This window comes from Protopterus annectens, chromosome 16.part0 (genome assembly GCF_019279795.1).
Source record: "Protopterus annectens isolate FY-2018-M chromosome 16.part0, PAN1.0, whole genome shotgun sequence".
Lineage (NCBI taxonomy): Eukaryota > Metazoa > Chordata > Ceratodontiformes > Protopteridae > Protopterus > Protopterus annectens.
This window is the reverse complement of record NC_056750.1, coordinates 200,990,434-201,015,968: the sequence shown is the minus strand read 5'-3', so window position 1 is coordinate 201,015,968 and position 25,535 is coordinate 200,990,434. Positions and strand designations below refer to the sequence as shown.

Below are 25,535 nucleotides of genomic sequence, written 5' to 3'. Positions count from 1 at the left end.
AATGCAATCTGTAATCTATTTAGCTAGAGTAACTTTAGAAACTGGATAATGCAGTCTTTCTCATGAAAAGGAAACAAACAGCTGTTCAGATTTTCTGATTTGTTTTGCCATGTGTAGATAAAAACATAACTGTCTGTTCACATTTAGCAGCTGTGGCATGTATTCTCCTTTATTTGACAAATTTGGAAAGACTAGTAAATTAATGGATTGGTTACTGTTTGATTCAGAAGCTACTTTAGGTAAAAAAGAAGGGTTAGTTCATAAAGAAACCCTGTCTTTATGGAAAACAATGTAGGGAGTCTTGGATGAAAGAGCCTGGAGTTCAGAAATTCTTCTTCCAGAAGTAATAGATATTAAGAAGACTGTTTTCCATGAAATAAACTGTAGGTCTTTTTTTCTGAAGGTTCAAAGGGTTTTTGAGTTAGGCCTTGTAGCATGACTGTCAGATCCCAGGGAGGTGAGGGATCCTTTGTTGGTGGGCTGAGGAGAAAAATGCCTCTAACAAATGCTTTACATAACTTGAAAGAAGCCAAGGAATAATTTCTTTCTCCTGTATGAAAATTAAAAATGGCAGTCAGTTGGAATTTAATCATAGAAAAATTAGCTCTGTCTTTAAAGAGAACAGTCAAAAATGCAAGGATAGCAGAAACCGGGGAAGAAAAAAAGTCAACATCATTTTTCAATGCCATAGAGAGAATCTTTTCCACTTAGTCTTGTAAACTTTCTTTGTAAAATATTTTTGCGAGGATAATATTACGGTACACACTGGGGAAGAAAGCCTGGGCTATCTTACCATTACTGGAACTCGAGAAAGGATGTAGTTTGAGGGCCTAGATATTGGGATGGTTCATCTCTGAGGAGTGTGAGAAGAGATCTGGAAAGGGTTCCAGTATACATGGAAGATAATGAAGATGAGACCATAGTATGGGAGGAAGCACACCTGTAGAGGCCAACAGGGAGCAATGAGGATGACTGCGGTCTTCAACCAGACTGCTTTCTGTAGAAATCTGGGAATCAAAGGAAGTTGGGGGATAGGCATAGAGGAGACCGGATGGCCGTCTGTAGACTAGAGCATCACTTGGTGACATCCTCTGAGGGGGATCAAGGAAAAATACCTTCTGCACTTGTTGTTATGGGAGGAAGCAAAGAGGTTTCAGAAAGGTTGGCCCCAATGATGAAAAAGTCTCTTTTGCCACAGATTGTTTGAGAGAGCACTCATGCAGCATCAAAATAGACCTGGTTAGTTTGTCCGCTAGCATGTTGGTTTTCCCTGGTATCTGCATTGCAACTAGAAAGTAGTTTGAGGAGATCACCCATTGCCATGATCTCGTGGCCTCTCTACAAAGAGGGTAAGATAGGGTTCCCTCTTGTTTGTTTATGTAGCAGAAAACAGACGTGTTGTCAGTCTGAATTGCAGTATAGTCTAGAGGAAGAGCATCTTGAAATTCTTGCAATGCTAATAGGACTGCCCTCATCTCTAGTACATTGATATGTGAATTGTTCTCTTGAGTGGACCATGTGCTTAGGACCATCCTTTCCAAGAAATGCCCCGCCATCCCAGTTGGAAAGTGTTGGCCTAGATAAATGTCATCCAACTGGATCCACCACTGGATGTGGCATTTGCAAATCAGAGTAAGTTTGTCTGGAAAAGATAGGGGATGTCGAAGAATAGGCCACTGAACAGTTACAGCCCATTGAATAACACGCATATAGTTTTGTGCTAAGTAAAGTAATACTATGACTGCTGACATAGATCCCAGTGTTTGAAGAATGAATGTGGCTGGAGGAGACGGATGGGAAAGAGTTTGATGAACCTGAGATCTGAGCATGTTTATACGATGAGTTGGCAATGATACAATTTGCATTGCTGTGTTCAGGTGTACACCAATAAACTCCATTTTGGGGTCATTTTACTGTATTGCATCTAGTCATTTACAAATTGCAGATTCCTCAAAAGACATTGACTTTGGGCAACAAAACTCTGACTATTCGTATTGCGCAATTACTTAATGAGTTTCTTGTATTAAAGAAAGGTATTTTTATAAAAGGTTACATGAGTATCACAGTGCTCATGAATTGCTCAGTTGCATTGCATTGCAAAGTTCTCGAATGTTTCTTAAAGTGAGGACTTTTATAAGTGATGGTGCATGACTGTAGCATGCCTGCCTTTATCAATAAAATTTCAAGTGATTACTTTAGCATTTTTGCCTTTATCAATTCTGAAACCAATAATTTTAGAATTTCTGCCTTTACCTATCAGAAATTTCATAAAGCATTGAAAATTCCAAGAAATGATTCTGTTCAGCTCTGTAAAGCATTTAAAACGTTTGAGAAGCTGTTCTGCAGAGTGTCATAAAGCATTGATAATTCTAAAAAGTTATTTCAAAAGTACCATAAAGCATTGAGAAACCTATAAAGCTATTTCACAAAGCACAGCAAAGTATTAAGAAATCTGAAATAAAGCATTGAGGAGCCCAAGAGGTTTATTTCGCAAAGTCCAGTTAATTGAAAGCACTACATGGTCATTCATTGGCACAATTCCAATAAGCTTAAAGAAAGAAAGTACAGGTATAGAGCACAAAAGCATTGACTAAAGTGTGTTCATGCCAATTTCTTATGCACATATGTGTGTGTGTGTGTATATTTGTATGTATTTGCAAGACCCTTTGCTGGTATGTGTTAATATGGCAGACGGATTTTGAAAACCTCAACCACTTGTGTTTGACCAGAACATTGCAGAGAACTGAAGAATATTTGAACAGGAGTACAAGCAGCTTATGCAGATAGAGATGAATGCACTGGGGCATTTATTTTGCTAAATCTAGCAAGATCTGAGGCTATAGAAATAGAGCGATCATTTGAATATGCACCAGCAGTATATGAAGGTGAGGGTGCAGACCACCATATTGTTGTGCAAGCTGAATCCAGAGAAGACCCAGAGTCTTTAAAGCATAAGTTCAGAGAAATATGCAACCCTCAGATGAACATTACATTAGAGAGGCATTTGTTTTAAACAAGAAATCAGAAACTAGGGGAAACATTTGCAGCTTATATAACTGACTTGAGGAACAAGGCTAAAATGCGTCAAGTTTGGTGACTTGAAAGATGAGCTGATAAATGACAGACTTGTATGTGGTATTAATAATGCTGCAGTGAGAAAAATTTTGCTTTGTGACAGTGATTTGACATTAAGCAAAGCAATAGAGATTTGTCAGATCCATGAGGTGACAGAAAGGCATAGACGTGCTTACAAGTGACAAAAAGCATGGTTTCAGTAAACTCTGGAGCAAACGTTGACAGTATGCAACAACTGGCAAGCAGAAACAGGCCTAAGCAAAGGACAGCCACAGGGTTTCCAGTGAAGGTACCAAGTTTTCCAGAGAGTTCCGGGAAAAGTGCAGGCTCCACCACAAGCTTGGTGCCATTCAAACGTGAGCCAGCAAAACCCTTAGCTTTATCATTAACTGTCATACTTGTGGTGCAAACCATGTGTCTAAAAGAGAGAAATGTTTAGTATATGGTCAGCAATGCCCTATGTGCAAGAAATGGAAACACTTTCAAAAGTTGTGCAAATCAAGTAAGCCTCACACAGTTGTAAAGAAAGGTCGCACAAGAAAGCAAGTTAATCAAGTAGAGCCACAACAGTCAGCTTTCTACCTGGATAGTGTATCAGTACTGGGAGAAAGAGTTGATGCAGTAAACTTGTTGACAAGGAGTGAAGTGTTTTGCACAGTTTGGATCAATGGGAAATCCACAGAGCTCACAGTAGACACTGGATCAAAGTGCAATGTTATATCAGCAGACACATTTGCAAAAGTGAGAACCAACAAACAACTCAATGTAACCAGCAGTGCAACTTGTTGTATATGGAGGTGAAGAAATTCAAACCAAAGGTTCAGTAATACTTTCATGTTATTTCGCTGAGAACTGTTACAATGTATTATTTTACGTAGTCAGATGACCAGTACAATTTTTACTAAGTCTTAAAGATAGTTTGAGAATGAATCTGTTTTCTTTTGCTAAATAAGTTCATCTTGTAAGTGCAGTTCTAAGTTCAAGTTTTTCAGAAGCCATTTTCTCAGAGTATGCTGATGTTTTCAATGATAAGCTGGACAAACTTCCAGTTGTGCAGTCCATGAAATTAGACCTCGAGTTCATTCCAGTGGTTAGACCAGCGAGAAAAGTTCCAATAGCAATGCAAGATAAAGTCAAAGCTTAGTTGGATAAGATGGTGCAGCAAGGTGTGATTTGTCCAGTCACAGAACCAACTGAATGGGTATCATCCATGGTAGCCACTCATAAGAAAGGCTCAGACAAAATCAGAATATGCATTTACTCCAGAGGTTTGAACAAAGCATTAAAGAGGCCATATCATCCAATGCTCATAGTCAAGGAAGTTGCAGCTCTAATACCAAATGCCACTGTATTTTTTGCTTTGGATGCAAAGAGTTCATTTTGGCAAGTGATGCTTGATTGCAGATCCTCATTTCTAACTACTTTTAGTACCCCATTTGGCAAATACAGATTCCTAAGGATGCCATTTGGAATAAATTCTGCAAGTGAAGTCTTTCAGCATTCAATGGAACAATTTTTTTTCGGGTTATCTTTGAGCCATAATAGATGATCTATTAGTTGGAGGCAGTGGCAAAGCAGAGCATGACAGAAACCTCAAGAAAGTTCTAAACAGAGCAAGTGAAGTAAATTTGAAGCTTAATCCTCTGAAGTGCAAATTTAGACTTCCATAAGTAACCTATGTAGGATATCTGTTCACAAGTACAGGCTTGAGACCTGACCCAACCAAACAAAAAAGAAGTTATGTTCTTACCATAACGTTCCATCTGTGTTGTTGATCTTCATTTATTCATGATGGATGGGTCTTGTTTTTGTCCTTGGAACTGACTTGGCTGTTATAACAAGCTTGCATCAGCCAAAAAACTCTCGAGCTAAGATTACCCATAGTGGCCCTCTCCTCATCTCCTCAGATTGAGTTTGCCTGGAAGAAAGAAAGCGGAAGCCTTGTCTGAGCAAATGCCCTATCATGAAACTAGGACCAAATCTGAACCTACAGGAGTCTTTTGGAGGGGGTGGGAGAGTGGGATATCATAAATGAATGAAAATCAACAACACAGATGTTGTTAGTTTTCATTCATTCATGACGGATGAGAAAGAGTCCCTAGCTACTTTATTTCCTGGGAGACCCTATGGAAGGATATTCCTGAGCACCATTGAGCCAGAGGATGCTCTTCCCTTGAGACCAAGTCCAATTTGTAATGAGTGATAAAGGTATGAGGAGTAGCCCATGTGGCTGCTGCACAAATGTCATCCATGGAAGCTCTGTAATGAAAAGCGACTGAAGTAACAACTGATCTGGTCGAATGTGCCTTGATTTTAGTTCTTAGATGTATTTGGTTTTGTTGGTAGGCAAAAGAAATACAGTCTCTCTCAGCCATTTTGCCCAAGTTACTTTAGTAACAGGTTTTCCCAATTTGGGTCCTTAAAAGGACAAGAATAATTGGTCAGATTTTCGTAGTGATTTAGTCCTATCCAAGTAGAAGCATAACTGTCTATGTACATCCAATAAGTGCAAACAATATTCTCCTTTATTAGAAAAATTTGGGAAGAAAACTGGAAGGTCAGTGCATTGATTAACACTCAATTCCGAGACAACTTTGGGTAGAAAGGATGGGTTAGTCCAAAGTGACACTCTCTCTTTGTGGAAAACTATGAAAGGGCGTTTTACATACAAAGCCTGTAATTCTGATATTCATCTTGCTGAGGTAATTGCTACCAAGAAGAAAGTTTTCCAATACAAAAATTTCATATCAGAAGTGGCAGCAGGCTCAAAGGGAGGATAAGTCAAAGTATGTAGGACCAAATTCCAAGGTTCAATCGGCTCTTTGAAGGGTGGTTTAATATGTATGACTCCCTTCAAGAAGGTTTTACAGAGGTGGTGTAATATTAAAGAGGAATCTTGGAAACCATTGTGAAAGTCTGATATAGTTACTAAGTGGACACAAATAGTAAAAGCTGAAGATCCTAAATGGAGTGGATTTGATAAATACTCTAAAACCAAACTAATCGAGGCTGAAAAGGGGTCTAGTCCTTTTTCTCGAGACCAAAATATGAATCTGTTCCATTTGCTAAGATAAATTTTCCTGGTGGATAGTTTATGGGTTTATGGGAAGCCAGAAGAATCATTTGTAAAGGGGAAGAGAGATTATTTTTCCTGGCAATTACTGGAAGTGGAGGAACCAAGCTGTCAGCATGAGGCACGATAGGCTTGGATGTATCAACCCGTGAAGGTGTGAGATTAATCCCGGATTTGGATCCAGAGTCCATGGTCAGTGAACTAGGTGAGGCCAAAGGAAAGGGGACCAGACTTGTTGGGGCCAATAGGGTGCAATGAGGATTACTTTGCTTCTCAACCGAAGAGCTTTCTTTAAAAATTGTGAGAACTGAGGAAAGGGAAAAAAGGCATAAAGTAGTCCTCTGAGCCAATCATGTACAAGACCGTCCCTCGGGGACTCACCCTGAGGGGGATTAGGGCAAAGTAGCTGATGCACTTGTGGTTGGTGGGACACACAAATATATCGCAGCAAGGCTGACACCAGCGACTGAAAATCTCTGTCATTATCACATCATAGAGGGACCACTCATGAGGCAGGAGAATGTATCTGCTCAGTTTGTCTGTAATCATGTTGGAATCCCCAGGAATGTGCATTGCTATCAGAAAGCGGTTGGAAGATATTGCCCTTTGCCAAACTCTCATGGCTTCTCGACATAATGAGTATGATTTGGTTCACCCCATTTGTTGATATCCCAGATGACTGACATGTTGTCCAACTGGATCACAATTGTCACTGACAGGAGGACAGATTGGAATGTTTGCAACACCAGAAGTACCGCCCTATGTTCTAGGACATTGATATGCAAGTTGGCCTCCACATGCGACCAAGTGCCTTGGACTGTTTTTCCCTGAAAATGCCCCCCCCCCACACCCCATTAGGGATGCGTCTGTGGTCATTATGGCTTTGGGCTGAGAGGGAGAGAATGGGCAACTCCATAATTCCTTTTCTGGCTTCATCCACCAATTCAAGTCTTGGTGCAGCAGTTTATTATGTGGATCGGAAAAGACATAGGATGTGTTAAAAGGGACCACTGTGATGCCAGGAGCCATTGAATTAGTCTCATGTGTAGTCTTGCTAGAGGAACTATAGTAATTGTTGCTGCCATTTAAACTAGTAGTTGAAGGATTGCACGAGCTGGGACTTTGTCCTGACAGAGTATCACTTGGAGTTGAGATATTAGTCTTTGGAGCCTGTGAAGCGGAAGGGCTACCAGGCAAGACCATGTGTCGAATGTCGCTCCTATGAACTCTAGATTTTGAGTAGTTACCAGTTTTGACTTTTCTTTGTTTATTGAGATCCCTAAGGATCTTGCTAGTTTTAGAGTGTAGTACAAGGTGAGGAGTAGAAGTTGCTTGGTAGGGGCAATAAGGAGCCAATCATCTAGATAAGGAAACACCCAGAATCCTTGTAGTCTCAAGTGAGCTGTTACCACTGCCATGCATTTGAAGAACCCTCTGGGGGCTGTGGAGAGACCAAAGGGCAGCGCTTGAAACTGGTAGTGACTGGTCCCCAGCTGGAAGCAGAGAAATCTCCTAGAGTGTTTCTTTTTTTTCATTTTTTATATGATAATATGCATCCTGGAGATCTATTGAGCACATTCAGTCTTCTTTCTCCAAAAACAGGAGGATAGATTGAACTGTGACCATCTGGAATTTTGTCTGTCTGATGAACTTGTTCAAGATGCTGAGGTCCAAAATTGGCCTCCAGTCCCCTGTCTTTTTTGGCACCACAAAGAACCTTGAGTAAAATCTGGATTCTGTCTGGTCTGGTAGGACTGTTTGGATGACTTTTTAGAAGCAGCGTTTGAATTTTCTGTGCTGCTGCATCCTGTTGACTGGGTGGAACATTAGGGATTCACCTTTGCAGCCTTGGGTATCAAAAGGGATGTGATAACTTCTGGTAATTATTGTCTGCACCCAAGAATCTGTCATTATGGAAAGCCAGGCTAGATGGTGCAGTGAAAATCATCCCCAACTGCTTCCAGAGGCAAGCAATTGGGCCACTCTTCAGGAGCATTGGTAGGGTTGTCCAGAGAAACAATCTCTGGACCCCTGTTTAAACGGATCCCATCTGCCTCGGGAAGGGCATCTTCCTGATGAGTTCCCCCCTCTGTCCTGGGGGGAAGCTCACCATGTGTGTCACAGAAAGGCCCTTGGGATTTTCTGAACCAAATCTTTCCACTTCTCTGATCCCTAGACAAGGATCATTGGGGAGTGGAAAAATGTACGCCTACAGCAGACAGGGTCTTGCCATCCTTTTCACACCTGGCTAATGTGTCTTTAACCTTTGGCCAAAAAGAGGGGAAGTGTCAATGGGAGCATTGACAAAGAAACACTTAAAAGGGTCCGCAATGTCACACAAGCCCATCCAGGCATGACGTGTCATGACAACACTTGCACCCACTCCTCTGAACTCCACTTTGGTAGTATGAGAAATCAACTTCATGGACGAATTAGATATGGACTCCAGGGTGGCAAGCTGTGAGGCAACTTTGTCACGTACCTCAGACACAGCTCCTGCTAAGGTTCCCGAGAGTTCTGTGATGAGGTCCCTCTGGCAATGGGTAAAGTGTGCCAAGTAATTTAAGGACCATATGGCAAAGGTCAATGAAGCATACACCTGCTTCCCTAGTCTGTCCATCGTCCGAGACTCCCTGTTTGGTGGGTGGACAGTAGGACTCTCCTCAGCACGTTCCTTCATAGTGGCTGCCTCCAACAACCTAGCATCTATTGCCAAGCCTTTGGACCAATGAGGGTGATCCTCTGGAGGGGAGAGTATTTTGTCTGGTCTCAGGGGGATTGGAACAACGGTGTCAGGACTCTTCCAGGCATGCTGTACAATGAGCTGGATAAGTTCATCTGTAGGCAGAGTCACCCAGGAAGTAGAGGGTTGAGCACGGAAAGCCTGAAAAAATACAGATTCCTCAGAGGAAGCGCTGGTAGGCTTCCAGTCACCCCTCTGCTTTAATATTTCTAGTATGTCTCCAAAAGAGACTCAGGGGCAACCATGGGGACCCTTCCTCCTCATTGCAATCTGTATCTTCAGTAAGGGATTCTTCAGGGGAATCCATGTGCTTCCTCTTGCATGACCTCTTACAGGGTGGCTCTTTGGGAGGGGGGTATCTGAAGAGGACTTTGAACAGAGGGTGCCTTGTAGTAGGGTATGTTGAGGTTCCCATGCCTGATGTCCCAGCATAGTTGACTGTGTCAGCTGCAGACCAGAGGACATGTATATGTGGCATTCTGGTGCTGAACAGGCCAGCTGTGAACCTGCTGAGGCAAGTGCCCTCTCCATAACATGGAAGGCAGGCCCGCCTGAAGAGGGATGCGAACCCGGAACCGAGAAAGACAACCTCAAAACCGGGGTCACACCCCGCTCAGATGAACCCACCCCCAGGAAAGGAGCCACAAGAGGACTTGGAGCTGTCAAAGCAACCGGAACCATAGACGGCACCATAGAAAAAATAGGTGCCGTACTAGGAGTCACGTTGCCGACAGATCAGTCAGGGTCTTGAGGAGGGGTTGCCTCCGATTGAGTCATGGACCACAGGCTAGGCTCCTGAACCATGGTAAGATCCACCAGTGGAACCAAAGGAGCTGGCACCAGGATAGGTTAGGTGTCGGCATCGAGGGCTCCAATACCTGCAGGGAGGTTGAAGAAGGAATATATGTTGGACTCTGTGAAGAAAATTCCTCAGATCCTGGTGGGAGGGAGGATTTAGAAGGAGCTGGGATTCCTCTGGCTGACAGGAGCTGATCCACAAGTCTCTCTATATTGAGCTCCAAAAGGCTCCTAGTGGAGCAGGTTGACATCCCCGATGAAGATTTGGGCCTATCAAGAAATGGGCTTATTTGCTGTCCAAGAAATGGATCGATAGATGGGGAATATCGGGTCCGAGCTAGAGTCACAACCTTTAGCACCATGGTCAGGAGACCAGAAGGTTGTTTTGGAGGGGGGATAGTGACCTGTATTGAAGGAGAGACTATTTTTGGTACTGAGAAGGTCTGTGGTACTGTGGAAGTGGTCAGTACTGTTGGTGTGGAGATCATTATCAGTTCTGTGGACAAGGATGGCACTGTGGACAGAGTTTTAGGCTCTGGTGCTGAGACTGGTGCAGAAGTAAATTTTGCCTGTTTTGTTTTAGGTTCCATCTAAACCTAGGTCTTAGTGGATTTCATTTCCAGAGAATGAGGGGAAGATGGTACCAATTGACTGCACTTGTTCAATTCTTTTTTAGAAGGGGTTGAGACCTGTGCCTCAGATAAAGCCTCCAAGAAAGGGATTGATAAAAGACCCTTTAATATCAACTTATTCTTGTGCAAAGTTAAGGTGCAGGCACTAAAGCCCTTACAGAGCTCGCACAGAGGTATAACTTTTAAGTGTGGTACAACTAGGCAATAGATGCAGGAAAGATACCATCTGAGTTAGGTATCTTCCTGACACATTTATCACACTGTTTGAAACCTGTTGTCCCTTTCTTATCTGCCATATTAGAAGTCTAGTAATCTACAATCCACAATATATATATATATATATATATATATATATATATATATATATATTCACTTTTGAAGCTTGAAAAGCTGAAATATTGAATTTCAGTATTTCGAGCCCATAAAGTGGAAACCTGAAAAGAACGAAAACTCAGAACCTCGAAATTCAAAATCTCGCATACTGGAGATTTTGAATTAGCACTTCTGGTGTACACACACTCTGGTGTACACACACACATTCACACACACACACACACACACACACACACACACACACACACACACACACACACACACACACACACTCTCTCTGTCCTACATAAGAGAAGGGGGAAAGCCCCCCTGCACCCCCCTACTTAAATATTCTAATTCCAAGATCGCACTACATACAAAAACACACAAAACACCACCACACAAGCTACATTCTCCTCGCACACACACATCACAGTGTCAATGGCAGACAGACTAAGAGAAGCCTCCACCAGCTGAGCCAGAACCAGAACTCCCAGTGAAAGTAGATCTCAACTGTTGTCAGATCCAAGCCTCGAGGATGGAACTGGATTTGAACTAACCAGGGCCAAGGCTCTGAGGGGCAAGGATGGATCTGACAACATTGGAGTCCCACAGACCTGATACTGATACTTGTGGCTTTGGGACCCATTCTGATCTGAGAGTATTGGAGTGGAACTAGTCAGGGATACCAGTGAAGTCGAAGAAGACATCTTCTTCAGATCTGACTCCAGACCTCTCAAGGATTTTGAATCCTGGGACTCTGAAACAACTGGACAAACTGAAGAGGAAAAAAGAAGAGATTGTAGTTTGGAATTGTAGTGTGTGTGTGTGTGTGTGTGTGTGTGTGTGTGTGTGTGTGTGTGTGTGTGTGTGTGTGTGTGTGTGTGTGTGTGTTCGTAAAAAAGTATTTCAAGGTCGGCACATACATATAAATAGCAAACACGTGCTAACTTCTGTGCCATTTTGAGAGTGCAGCCAGAGAGTGAGCATGTATGAGTGTAATAGCTAGTTTGTTTATAAGTTTATCTAAGTTAAAGTTATTAAACCTCAAGCCTGATGTGTTTGTACATAATAAAGCTGCTTGAACAGAACCCACAAAGACTCATCTACTTTATCCTCACTGGACGAGTGACATGGTATCAGAACTGGGATTTCAGAGCTATGAGGTGCAGAGTTAACACTGAAGGTAAACTAAGAAAAACAAGCACAAAAAGGGCCAGAAAAGAACCAAAGGTAATGAAAATTTGCATGAATGATTTATTTTATAAAAAAGATAATACGGAGCATTACAAGGGCACAAACTGCATTATTAAACAAGCAAGAGGCACAAAAGGTTTATTAATTAAACATAATGTTTAAAATTAATATATTTGATAAAATGATTATCAGAAAAGCACATAAGGGGTTCAGAATTACCTTGGAATTGCAAAACAAGCATGTTTAAAGCAAAATGGGCTTGTTTAGAGTAAAACGAGCACAAGAAAAGCATAATGGGCATGGAAAAAGATTAAACGAGCAAAACAAATATAGTAAGGACAAAAAGGGCACATTAGGCATAAATAAAGCAAGGCAACTGCATGTTTTTAGCAATGTACTATGTTCTGGCATAACTACTACTTCACATTGTATTCAGGACATAACTAGAATTATTCAAAGTATCTCAAAGTGCGTAAAAGTGTTTATGGTGTGTGCTTATTACTGTGCATTTATTCCAAAGAGTTTATTTGCCTGCAAAGTGCAACTATTTCATGAAGTACAGTCAAAATGCAGCCATTTCAAAAGGTTTCTTGTGCTGGGTGTGTCTATTCACTAAGTGCCACCATTGCAGAGTGTTTATTGCACTGTAAAGAGTTATTTGGCAAAGTACAGACATTTTGTGAAAGATTCAGTATGCCATGAACTGTTTGTTTGCAAAGTGCAGTTACTTTGAAATGTTTCTTACTCTGATGTTCTTCTGCCCATTTCATTCGCACAGTGCACTTATTTTGAAATGTTTCTTACAATGATGATGTGACTTTTACAGTACATTGATTGCAAGAGTATAACAGTGTCCTAGAGACTTATTTTGCAAAATTCAATTATTCAGAGGCTTGTTCTGCTATTGGGCATAGTTACAAGTACTGGCATAAATTTCTGGCATATGTATATGTGTTGGTGTTCATGTGTACTTGCAAAAGCCTTTGCTAGTATGTGTTAATATAACAGACGGATTTCGAAAACCATCACCATTGTTGTTTGATCAGAATATTGTGGAGAACTGGATAATATTTGCACAAGAGTATGATATTTGTATACAAGCAGCTTATTCTGACAAAGATGCATGCTCCAGGGCATTCATTTTGCTAAACCTAGCTGTGTCAGAGGCCATAGAAAGAGAGCGTTCATTTGTGTATGCACCAGCAGTATATGAGGGAGAAGGTGAAAACTGTCATATTGTTGTACTGGCTAAATCAAGGGAAGACCTCGAGTGTTTGAAGTGCAAGTTTAGGGGAAATGTGTAACCCCCAAACAAATATTTCATTAGAGAGGCATTTGTTTTACACAAGAGATCAAAAACCAGGGGAAACTTTTGCAGGTTACATTACTGATCTGAGAAACAAAGCTAAAACGTGTCACTTTGGTGCCTTAAAAGATGAGTTCTTAGGCATAGGCAGGTTGAACAGAATGGTCTGGGGGGGGGGGGGTGCTGTGGAGACCTTTTGCCTATTTCATCAGTTGATGCAGTCAGAAAGATTTTGCTTCGCGAAAGTGATTTAATGCTGAGCAAAGCTATTGAGATTTGTCAAATTCATGAAGTTACAGAAAGGCAAACAGTATGCTTGCAAGTGATAAGAGCATGGTTTCAGCAGACTCCGGAGAAAATGTAGACGGCATGCAACAAGTGGCAGGCAGAAACAGGCCTAAGAACATGGCAGCTACAGCCCCTGTGTTTTTTCTTGGGAATCCCTGTAGTTTTCTAGCAAGTTCTAAGAAAAGGACATGCTCAGTGTGTGAGTCAGCAAAACCCAAATCCAGCTTTATTGTTAACTGTCACAACTGTAGTGCCAATCACAAGTCTAAAAGAGAAAAATGCTTAGCATTTGGTCAGCAATGCCAATGCCACAAGTGTAAAAAATGGAACCATTTTCAAAAGTTTTGCAAATCAAGTAAACCTCACACAGTTATAAAGAAGGGTCACTTGAAAAAGCAACTTGATCATATAGAGAGCTGTAATTCTACTTTCTACTTAGATGGTATATCAGTAATTGGTGAAAAGGTTGATGAAGTAAGTTTGTTGGCAAAGAATGAAGCATTTTGTATTGTCCAGGTCAATGGTAAATCCACCGAGCTTAAAGTACACACTGGCTCAAAATGTAGTGTTATGTCAGCAGACACATTTGTTAAGGTGAGAACTAATGAACAACTCAATGTGGCTAGTTGTGCGAAACTTGTTGCATATGGAGGTGAAGAAATTCAAACCGAAGGCTCAGTAGTACATTCATGTTATTTGGCTAAGAACTGTTACAGCTTGTTATTTTATGTACTCTGAAGACCTGTGCAGTCATTATTTGGGCTCAGAGACAGTTTGAGACTGAATTTGTTCATCATATTAGCACATATCCCAGTTCTAATTTTACTGAAGCCATTTTCTCAGCATGTGCTGATGTTTTCGATAACAAGTTGGGCAAACTTCCAGTTGTGTAGTCTATGAAGTTAGACCCAGAGGTCAGTCCAGTGGTCAGACCAGCAAGAAAAGTTCTGATAGCTATGCAGAATAAAGTTAAAGCTTGGCTGGATAAAATGGTGCAACAAGGTGTAATTTGTCCAGTTACAGAACCAACTGAATGGGTGTCATTCATGGTAGCAGCCTACAAAAAAGGCTCAGATTAAATCAGAATATGTATTACCACAAGAGATTTGAACAAAGCATTAAAGAGACTGCATCATCCAATGCGTATAGTTGAGGAAGTCGCAGCCCTAATACCAAATGTCACTGTTTTTTTGGTCTTGGATGCAAAAAGTGCATTTTGGCAAGTGATGCTTGATTGCAAATCCTCATTACTGACTACTTTCAGTACCCCATTTGGCAGATATAGATTCCTCAGGATGCCATTTGGAATAAATTTGGCAGGTGAAGTCTTTCAGCGTGCAATAGAGCAAATTATTTCAGGTTATCCTTGTGTCATAATAGTTATTTATTGGTTGGAAGCAATGGTGTAGCAGAGCATGACAGAAACCTTAAGAAAGTTCTAGACAGAGCACGTAAAAAGTGAACTTAAAGCTCAATTCTCTGATGTGCCAATTCAGACTAACAGAAGTTACATATGTAGGCCATTTATTTACTAGCACTGGTTTGCGACCAGACCCATCCAAGCAAGCAGCCATTCTTGAGATGCTAGCACAAGATAATGGCTCTATCACATTTTCTTGGTATGGTCAACTATTTAGGCAGGTTTATACCAGATTTCAGTGAGTTGACAGCACCTTTGAGAGAGCTGACGTGTAAACATATTATATGGCCTAAGTTGGAACAGCACCAAAAAGCATTTGAAGACCTTAAACAGAAAATTGCCACTCTACCTACATTAAGATACTATGATGTCAATAAACCAGTAACTCTTCCCTGTGATGCTTCAAAGTTTGGTCTTGGCACAGTTATTCTTCAAGAAGGCAAACCAGTAGCCTGTGTATCAAGATCTCTTACCCAGACTGAAATGCAATATCCTTAAATTGAGAAAGAACTTTCGGCAATAGTTTTTGCATGTTCAAAGTTTCATGATTATATCTATGGTCGAGCTATTCAGACTGAAACTGATCACCAGCCTCTAGTTACTATTCTAAAGGAGCCTATGCATTCAGCTCCAGTGAGATTACAAAGAATGATGATCTAATTGCAAAAGTTGTTTGTCTTTTTGGCTTTTCCCGGTTAGGGGTCTTCACAGCGGAACTCCGGTCCGCTAATGATTGGCAGTAGATTTTTATGGTGCTGAGTTGCAAGCCCGATGCCCAAACTTCAAAAAAGGCATGCCCATTCACGCATGTCTTTCGAATGCCACACGACCGCAGGGAGGACATGCAGACTCCACACAGAAGGCACTCCAGCCGAGAATCGAACAAGAGAACCTCTTGCTGTGAGGCAACAACACTACCACTGCACCACCGCGGCTTACAATTGCAAAAGTACAACTTCAAAACGGTCTATACAAAAGGCAAACGTTGTTATCTGGATGATACCTTATCCAGATCACCCAGAAATACAATGGAACAGCTTCATGCAGAGAATTTTGACTTTGACATCATGGAAGTGTGTAATCTTTTTACCACGAGAATTGATGAGCTGAGAGATTATACAAAGACTGATCCTATTTTGCAAAAGCTCAACCACTATGTTAATGTTGAATGGCTGTCAGAGCAATCTAGTGTACCACCTGAAGTGCAAACTTATTTTCCTTACAGAGATGAGATGTTGATGGAAGATGGCATTATTTTCAAAGGTCCTAGAATTGTTGTTCCTGTTTCCTTACACCATGACTATATCCAGATTTTGCATTGTGGTCACCCAGGTTCCGAATCTGCCAAAAGAAGGGTGACAGAACTAGTATTTTGGCATTCTCTAGTAAAAGACATTGATAAAGTACTTTCTTCTTGTTCAGTATGCAATAGTACTATACTGCATTTGCAAAAAAGAACCACTTCAGGTAGATCAAGTTCCTGAACTACCTTGGTCAACAGTAGCCACTGACACATTCAAGTGGAAAAATCAGCATTAAGTAGTGTTGGTAGACTCCTGTTTGAACTGGTTTGAAATCAATTTATTGCCAATCCTAACGTCCACTGCTGTTATCACAAAGTTGAAACATCAGTTCTCAGTCCATGGTAGTCCACACAAAGTTATTTCTGACAACAGTACCTAATTTACCAGTCAGTTGATTTTAGAAATTTTCAAAAGAATGGGACTTTGTACATATTACTAGTAACCAGAATATCCACCATCAAATGGACTAGATGAACGTGCAGTACAGAGTGCAAAGCAATTACTTGAGAGGTCAAAGCTTGATAATACAAATGTCTTTTTGAATTTACTTAATCTCAGAAACATACCCCTTGACGATATACTTGGCTCACCTGCTCACAGACTTCTATCTAGGCAAACCAGAACAAAATTGCCTATTAGTTCCAGTTTGTTGAGGCCTAAAGTAAAGAGCAACAGAACAATTTTTAGAGCCCAATGATTCAGAAAGTATTCTTTCCAGAAGTCCAGCTTTGATAAATCGAACATATTTCTTCATTCATTGAAAGAAGGAGAGACAGTGAGGATATAAACACCGAAAGGTTTCGACCTGATTGGTCAAGTAACAGGTATATGTACCAAGCTAAGATCCTACTTCATAGAATCTGAGGGTGTGGAGTACAGGAGAAATCACAGACATCTTTTTCCTGTATCAGAATCAATATTGCAGCATTGTTCCTGTGATACAGACTCTAAATCTCAGAGCAAACCGGACAATGTTCCTGTTGCAGAACGTGTCTTGACTTCTACTTCCATTCCTGATGATGTTCCTGATGTCCCTAAAGATGAACATTCAGCAGAGACAGTCCCAGTTGCTAGACCCAATTCTAATTTCTATGTCACATGATTTGGTCATATTTCCAGACCTAGTGTGAAATTTAAAGCAACCTTGACATAATTGTATTAATGTATTTAGTTCTGTATAATTGCATGACAAAGAATTATTTGTATTGATTGCATGCCAATTAATGTTGTCAATATTGCATGACTTATTTCTCAAAGAAAGAGGATGTAGAACAGTGTGTGCTGTATCTTTAAGAAGCATTTCAAGGCCAGCACGTGCATATAAATAGCAAGCACGTGCTAGCTTCAGTGCCATTTTGTGAGTGCAGCCAAAGAGTGAGCATGTATGAGTGTAATAGCTAGTTTGTTTATAAGTTTATCTAAGTTAAAGTTATTAAACCTCAATCCTAAATGTTTTTGTACACAATAAAGCTGCTTGAACAGAACCCACAAAGACTCATCTACTTTATCCTGACTGGACGAGCGACAGGGATGTTGTAGGAAGGCTCACGGATCTGATAGGGGATGGAGCTGGTAAGACCCCCCCCCACCCCACCCTTCATCTGGATCTGAGCTCTGAAAACTTTTTGCATCATCCTATCCACATCTGCATCCAGTAAGCTTCTGGAGGACCTGGAGGATGTATTGGATTGTGGCCTTCAATGTTTTTTAGGAGGTTTGTAACAACAGGGATTGCAGAGTAGGTGATATGGGTTTGATTACGTACTTTGGAGTATGACTTCTAGGAGAAATGCCTGGCTTCAGATGTATTTCATTGTATGTATACATTGTAACCTGATGACACTGTTAACACTAAAATTGTAAAACTGTGAAGCTTTTCTCCCCGGGCCTCCACTGAAAAAGGGCTACTTAGCTCAGTTGGACTAACCCAGTCAACAAATGTAAAATAAATAAATAAATAATAAAATAAATAAATAAAATCTTTAAGTAACAGTTTTAGAGAAATACTACCATTTGCTCCAGGGGTACATATGCTCTCAGCCTAAGTATCCACAAAAATTCATTCATCTCCGTGTTGTGTGTTATATTTCCACCATGTAATGGTTCATAGCGTACCTGCAGTATACAAAATTTAAACTCATGTTCATGGCCCTTATCTACTTTCTGTCTGTACAGAGCATTAGTAATTACTTGCCTCTTAATTTCAGAGAGATAGCTACCTATACACTGTTTAAGTTAGTCTTGGCCACGTAAAAGCTAGGTGTTACAACTCTCTGATGCCCTTAACTCAAACTGTTGACAATTAGTAGGATGTACAAATGTCTTGTTCATGTAGGTATACTTACAATACACACGTTTCTCACATCTAAAAGTGCCCTTCCTGGTACTACTGAGGTGCACTGTAGGCTTAGATTGTTCTTTATAACAAACTAACTGCTTCAAGTTATGGCATCTCTTATGTCCAAAAGACGGTTTGTTAGAAATGATGGATTGTAACTCAGGTACATCTTGTAAAATATGCAATGTTTATCAATACTACATTTAACTAGATTTGTGTTCTTATTATATCTTAGCACGCATCTAGGAGTTTTGGAACAAGTATTCAAGTTTTTATCAGTCCTATGGCATGCGGTAGAAAAAGTAGGGCTAAAATTGAACATAATTATCTAACCTCATCGCATATGTCATCTACAGTTGGGTAGCATAAATCTTGTGATCAATAACCTTGTGACCAGTTAAAGGATGAGATTGGCTAGACTCAATACGTCTGACCTAGTTATGAACAGCCAGTTGGATTATATGGCCACCGACTTTAAGAATAGTAAAATATGCATATTTTACATGCTATGAGAAACATGTCCACGTTTGAGATTCTGTTGTCCATTTTGCTTAGAAGCTATTAGGCTGTGAAAAATAAAATGAAAGTGTAATTACCAAGAGGTCCTGTTCTGAAAATGTCTTAAAAAAATAGCAGTAGAGAGACACTGTAATTTGAAGTTAGGGTGGAAGTGAGGGGAAAATGACCTTTGTAAATTGTCAGAGTAGCTGTGATAAACTCTGTTTACCAAACAGGTGATCCCGTGAAACAATGCAGAAGCTGAGCTCACCTTGTGGTGCTGTCCATGCAACATAAAATGCACGGCGATGAGGTAGTAGTTGTTCGCTGGAGGGGTCATGTGGAAGACAAATCGATGTATGCTGTATTCCAAGAATGACCAGGTGAACATTCCCATCACAAAGCAACATGGAAATAGGAATCTATATACTGGAGCCGAGAATTCTGAAAACAAAATGCATTATCTGTAAATATGGCTTAACAGGGAAATGCTTCTCTAATGAAGACTAAAGTCATCTCAAATCAGCTGAATTCTCTGTAGAATTAAAGGCTGAAAAACTCTAAATGAATGAAATTTTCTCACAAAAAGTGCACAATATGAAAATAATTTCTACAAACATGGAAATTAGTGCACAGATATGATACACAGATAAGAATGACAACAGTCATGAAGTGCTAAGAGTGGGTAAGAAACAAAATACAATATTTACACAGTTTTAACTATATTTTGATGTTAGTACATCATAAATTATCTATAATTTAGTTATAAACGAGAGTAGCAGTGTAATATTTTATTGTACATTGAATATAGATACAAGTTCATAACAGTGCTATATACACTTGGTGTTTCACTTAGCAAACTTAAGGTTCTACTTTAAAAATGCATGCAGAATGCAAATATGCAGTCTTCCCAGTAGCAATGTAATAGGTGTACAGAATACATAATAAAGTAAGAGACAGCAATTATAAATATGGTGTAAGTTACTACTGAAAGAGACAAAATATGCCAGAAGTCAGACAAAAGAAATTACAGTTGTGTACGCAAACGTACCATAATAGTAGATGTTGAAATGATCAGTGCTGCAGTAGCCTAAGCTATATGGGTTATATTCTGCATAGATTACAACAGCCAGTCAGCTTCCAAAGCTTCAGGGTACCTTCCACACTCCCAAACCATTAGTCAGCTCAACCTGAGTTGACGAAAAAGTCATATTTGCGTGCCAAGCCCTTCACAGACTTCATGCCAACTGAGAAAAGGAGGCTAAGCCTTGAGGAGGCACCGCTAGGAGAAAACAAAATTCATGTTCACACCCCAACATAAAAAACAAGGAGAATGGAGGGAGGGAGTGACTAGTGTAGCAGTGATCATTTGAACAGCCACTACACAACTGTACTGTGTTCATTGTTATGATCACTGTTGTAGTAGGCTAAGGTTTATGGGTAGATTGCCATAGCTTAAAATAACTGGGAGATGGAAGGGGAAGGCTCCAGGAGCCCTTGTAGAATGGTCCTAGCAAAGTCTGTCACAGACTTGGAAAAGGAATCTAGTTTCCTAGTTTATAGTGCTTTATAAAAGTATGTACAGAGGACCAAGTTGCAGTTTCTAGACTACTTCTAATGTCCATCCCTTTCCAAAAAGCCATAGGTGAAGCAATGACCTTGGTAGAGTGGGCTTTGACCCTGCCTGGAATAGTTTGTTGTGATGGGAATAACAAAAGGTAATAGCCTGAGACAATCCATCGGAAATAGTTTGTTTTGAAACATAATGTCACTTCTTACCTCCACAAGCAATGAACAACTAATCGGAAGTTCTACGAGATTTTGTTCTGTCAAGATAGTACCTGAGTTGTTTGTGGACATCCAAGGTATAAAGTATCCTCTCTCCCTTAGTTTTAGGTTCTAGATATATATGCCACATTAGGCATAAAAGAAGGATTAGTTCTCAAAGAAGCCCTATCATTGTGAAGACGAGATAAAGTTGACCCACCATAAGATCTCTCAACTCAGATATTCTTCTTGCAAAAGTTAGAGCAATGAGTAAAACTGTTTTCCATGTTAAGAATCTCAAGTCAGCCAGATGAGCTTGTTCAAATGGAGCAAGTGTTAGCTTATCTAACAGAAAATTTTGATCCCAAGGAGGAGGCCCTGGGTTTCTGAGAGGCTTCTTATGCAGGACCCCATTCAAAAACATTTTCAGATGAGACTGTACTGAAAGAGGGGGATTCATGAGCAGACATGCTGAACCTTAAGGAGGACAGACAGTAGGATGGTAACTCACACAAATAATTTAAAACCAGAGAAACACTAGACCCAGATGGGAGCTGGTTCTTTTGTTGGCACCAACTAGAAAACCTTTTCCATTTTTCTAGTAGTAGGCTTTCTTGCCTCCATTAACACCTGCTGCATATCTGCAGAAAACAGGTGCCTAAAAGGTATTATGACCTTATCGTCCACACAGTCAGTTGCAGTTGTTTGAGTTTAGGATATATTAAACACCTCTGATCTTGTGTGAATAAATTCAGTCTGTGAGGAAGCTTGTGGTAATTGTCCCTGCCCAATTCTAAAAGAAGAGAGAACCACTGTTGCCTGAACCAGAATGGAGTTATCACAAAGATTTTTGGGGAGGTCTTCTTCATTTTCACACCCTAGATATCAGCGGAGAAGGTGGAAAAGCATACAAGAACATTCCTGTCTAAGGAAAAGAAAAGGAATCTGTCTTCCAAGCCTTCTTGCATCAAGTCCTGGAACAAAATGTTACCAGTTGATTATTCAGAGAGGAACAAAAAAGTCTACCCAAGAAATTTTCCATAGATGAATCAAATCCTGGAAGTCCCCCTGATTCAGTGTCCATTTTGTAAGTCTTTCCTGGTCCTTATCAGATTGTCTGCCACACAACTTTGCTCTGATGGAGTGTAAGATGCCTGTAACATGAGATTGTGCTGTTTCCTAGGCTAACAACCACAAGGGTCTTTTTAAGCCTAGCCATTCATCCCAAATCTCTGACAAGTTCTGGTACTCTTAATAAATGTAAACAGGGGATTGGGAGGTGAAACATTTACAAGCAGGGGCCTGGGAGATGAACCATTTACAGGTTGCCTGTGTCTAGAAGAGAAATAGGTGCCAAACCAAGGAGGATTTTCCTGTTCCCCAAACAATTGTCAAAGTTATACTTGAATTGGGTTAGGGAGGAACTCTGCCTCATGTGGATGGGGAGTCTGTTCCAGAGAAGGGGTAGTCTCTGGGATACATACCTGTTTCTCCAGCAGGTCCTATTTATATCACAGACAAGGTTTAAGTCTTTAGATGGGTAATACTGGTGCTGTTTGTTTTGCAGATATGAATGAGGTTCATCAGACTGGGAGATAGAATACAGGGATAGAGTCTTGAGGCAGTCTGCAAACCCTGTATTCCTTTAGTGATAAACATCTGTGGACATTCCAGTTGTTGGATATGCCTGGCTAACATGACCAGCCTGTATAGGTCTGGCTCCCCATTTCTTCTTTACGTACCACATCACTGTGGTATTGTTTATAAACAATAGAAGAGGTCCCAGGGATCACAGATAATTCAGAGAATTGAGTGCACTTGTAAGAGCTAGTACCTCTTTTATGTTTATGTTTATGTATTTCTGGCCTGTCTTTTTATCAAAAGGCTATTCACTTTTATGCCAATTAACACTATTCCTCAAACAAAGTCTGAGGCATCTGTTGTGACTGAATGCTTTGATGCAGAAGGGATAATGGGAGATGTGGATTCTGAGAAATTTGATTTCCTCACCATCTGAGTTCCCCTTTTACAAATTTCAGAACTGTAATTTGAGAAAATAAAGGGTGCTGTTGCTGGGACCAAAGAGGTTCCAGATAGCCACTGTATTTTTCTCAACTGGTATCTTGCAAGTGTTATCATGACAATGATGAATAACATGGGAACCATAATCCTGAGGCATTCGGTCATGGTGCTTGAAGTCTGCGTGGAAATCTTCTGGAAAAGAGCTACATATAGACCCATTATTTCCTGTGGAAAAATGTTGTTTGTACTGAGGAGTTCAGCAGGTACCATAGGAAAACAATTCTGTGAAAGTGAGTTAGAAAAGACTATTGAATGTTTTTTTTGGAATCTCAGCCTGTGTAGGAAATCTCTAAGCCAAGAAAGAGATTCCTGACACTGTGAAAACACTCTGCAGAGATAAGCAAGTCATCTAAATATGGCAAAATGGATGCTCTGCAGCATGGAATGAGCTACCACAGGAGCTAGGCACTTGTGAACACTTCTGGAGCAGTGGACAGTCCAAAGGGTAAGGCAGAGAACTGATAATGTGATTGAGAAACACAAACACTTAAGAAATGCCTGGAATCCATGCCAAGCCTCTGATTATTTTTGTAGTGGTAACCCAGAATGTACCCTGCACTAGTAATTATTTTTAAACGGGTCCCTATTAGCATCTCGAATGCTGACAATATCGAATTTGATATTGTCGCATCAAGAATGCCGAAAGGGCAGAATGTTGAAAGGGTAAACGGAAATCTCCGTAAGGGGAGATTTCTGTTTAACTCAATCTAGTGCAGTCTCAGAGTTGGTATATTTAAGTAGCGGGGGTGTGGGGGTGCAGGGGGGCTTGCCCCCCTGCCTACACCCTTTAGTGTTTTTCTTTTGGGTTTTTTACTTTTTATCGGCATTCGAAAATGTAATAGGTCGATCATTTCAGTTTGACATTTAGTGATTTGACCTATTACATTTTCAAAATGCTGATATAGACCCTTTTAAACATAACAAAAATTAGACAACCTTAATGTACAGCATATTTTTTATGTCTTTTGCATCTTAAGTTGACAACAAATTCACTAACTACAGTAAGTAGTACGCAGAGCAAACAGAATAAAAATGTAGACTGGAATGAGGAAAAACAAAGTGAATGATTTGAGAAGGTAATATATAATCTGTGCATTTACTTACTTTTGTTGACTTGTTTAGTCTCATCAAGCATAATGTATTTCAGTGGAGACCTGAGGTGGTATTCATATTGTTTAGGGAAAATTTAGGCAGGGCTCTTTGTAAGGTACATGAATCTTTGGATGTGATACCAAGCAGGAGGAGTGGAGTTTGTGAGAAGGCAGAGTCCTGGGATTTCATGCAGTTGCTGAGAGCAATAATGAAGAAAATAAAATGTTGGTGCAAATAGGAAGCTTAATAAATGAGGCCTTTACTGAACTGATAAATGCATCTGAATCCACTGAAAACAGTGTCATATGAAGTAATATGGCTGAAACAAAATTTCTTTTCCAGTGTGCAGAGAGTCACAAGGGAATGCAGAACTATGTTTTTTCTATGCACAATTTTCTAATGTTCTACAAAAGAGCTTGAGGCTTAAATATTTCAAGGGGGCAGAATGTTGAGGTCAATAGCACAACCAGGGAAAATAGAAGTCTATCAGGCAATATGAAGACTTGGAAATTTGCTGTAGTTCATGATAAAAGGAAACCTAAATGACAGAACTGTAACAACAGCTACCGGTAAGAATAAAAGTGAAAAACCAATGAACAGCATATCAAGCATACTGCATTATGGTACTCCTTACTTAAGTGCTTTGGCTGCAGGGTGGAAGACATTCTCCTTGTTATTGATTTGGAGAAATAACTAATTTGGGACACAATGCCTGAGCTCTTTGAACTTGCTGCATGGTTCATTCCACGTTTTTTTTTTACAAATTTCTGACTGTCTGCAGTGGAAAAACTGTGTCATCAATGATTTAAGTTTGCAAGAGAAAAGAAAACTATTTAGTCAGGTTAGAGGAGATAATATAAACCAAAAATATATGTAAATGTATTTCAATGAGAACATAGTTTATGATATAATGAAAACTTTTAATGAAAGAGACATCTGGGGGATGGGAAGCTTTTGGTATACTGCATTTAAAAAATCCAGTGTCATTTTTCCAACACAACAATTATTCATGGAAATAAAGACATTGTACACTATTAGAATCATCTCAAAGCATGATTTTTTTCTGTGGAGACATGAAACATTTGAAGTTCCAAAAATATAGTCAGGTTGGAAAAAAACACTATAAAAGAAACTATAAGATGCAGAAAATATAGGCAAAATAGCCGTTTTTGATTTTCTGTGCTCTTGTTAATACTAAAATTGAAGAGAACACAGATAAGAAATAGTGGAAAATGTTACAGAAAGTGAAAAAAAATAATATATATGTGATGAATCTGAAAATAGTGATGCTGATGAAAGAGTTAATGTCGGAAGAAAGTGAAAATGTGCTGAATGAGGATGTTCATTTATTTGATACTGGAACTGATGCAGTGAAAATAGGTATAAGGTGTTGGGAACTAATGAAGAAGATGAAGGGAGCGACAAATATGCCACAGCAAACAATAAAGAGACCACATTAGGATATACAGTAAGAAAAGAAAAAGTGAAAAAACAGACATTTGTTCAAAAGACAATGGAATAAGGCAAAATATATAGTAGTGATTTATCATTGTGTTAAAAACATTAAAGAAAACTGAGGAAATTGGTGTTTTTAAGGTAATGTGAACAAA

General features: G+C 40.0%; 1 protein-coding gene across 1 annotated transcript in view; it reads right to left on the bottom strand.

The window, feature by feature from the left end:
• FA2H (fatty acid 2-hydroxylase) overlaps positions 1 to 25,535 on the bottom strand; it is a 688,749-nt gene that overhangs the window by 46,762 nt on the left and 616,452 nt on the right. Inside the window, exon 5 of the mRNA XM_044058537.1 lies at positions 19,256 to 19,428. Within this exon, the coding sequence (XP_043914472.1) occupies positions 19,256 to 19,428 (173 nt within the window). The remainder of the gene's footprint in view (positions 1 to 19,255; positions 19,429 to 25,535) is intronic.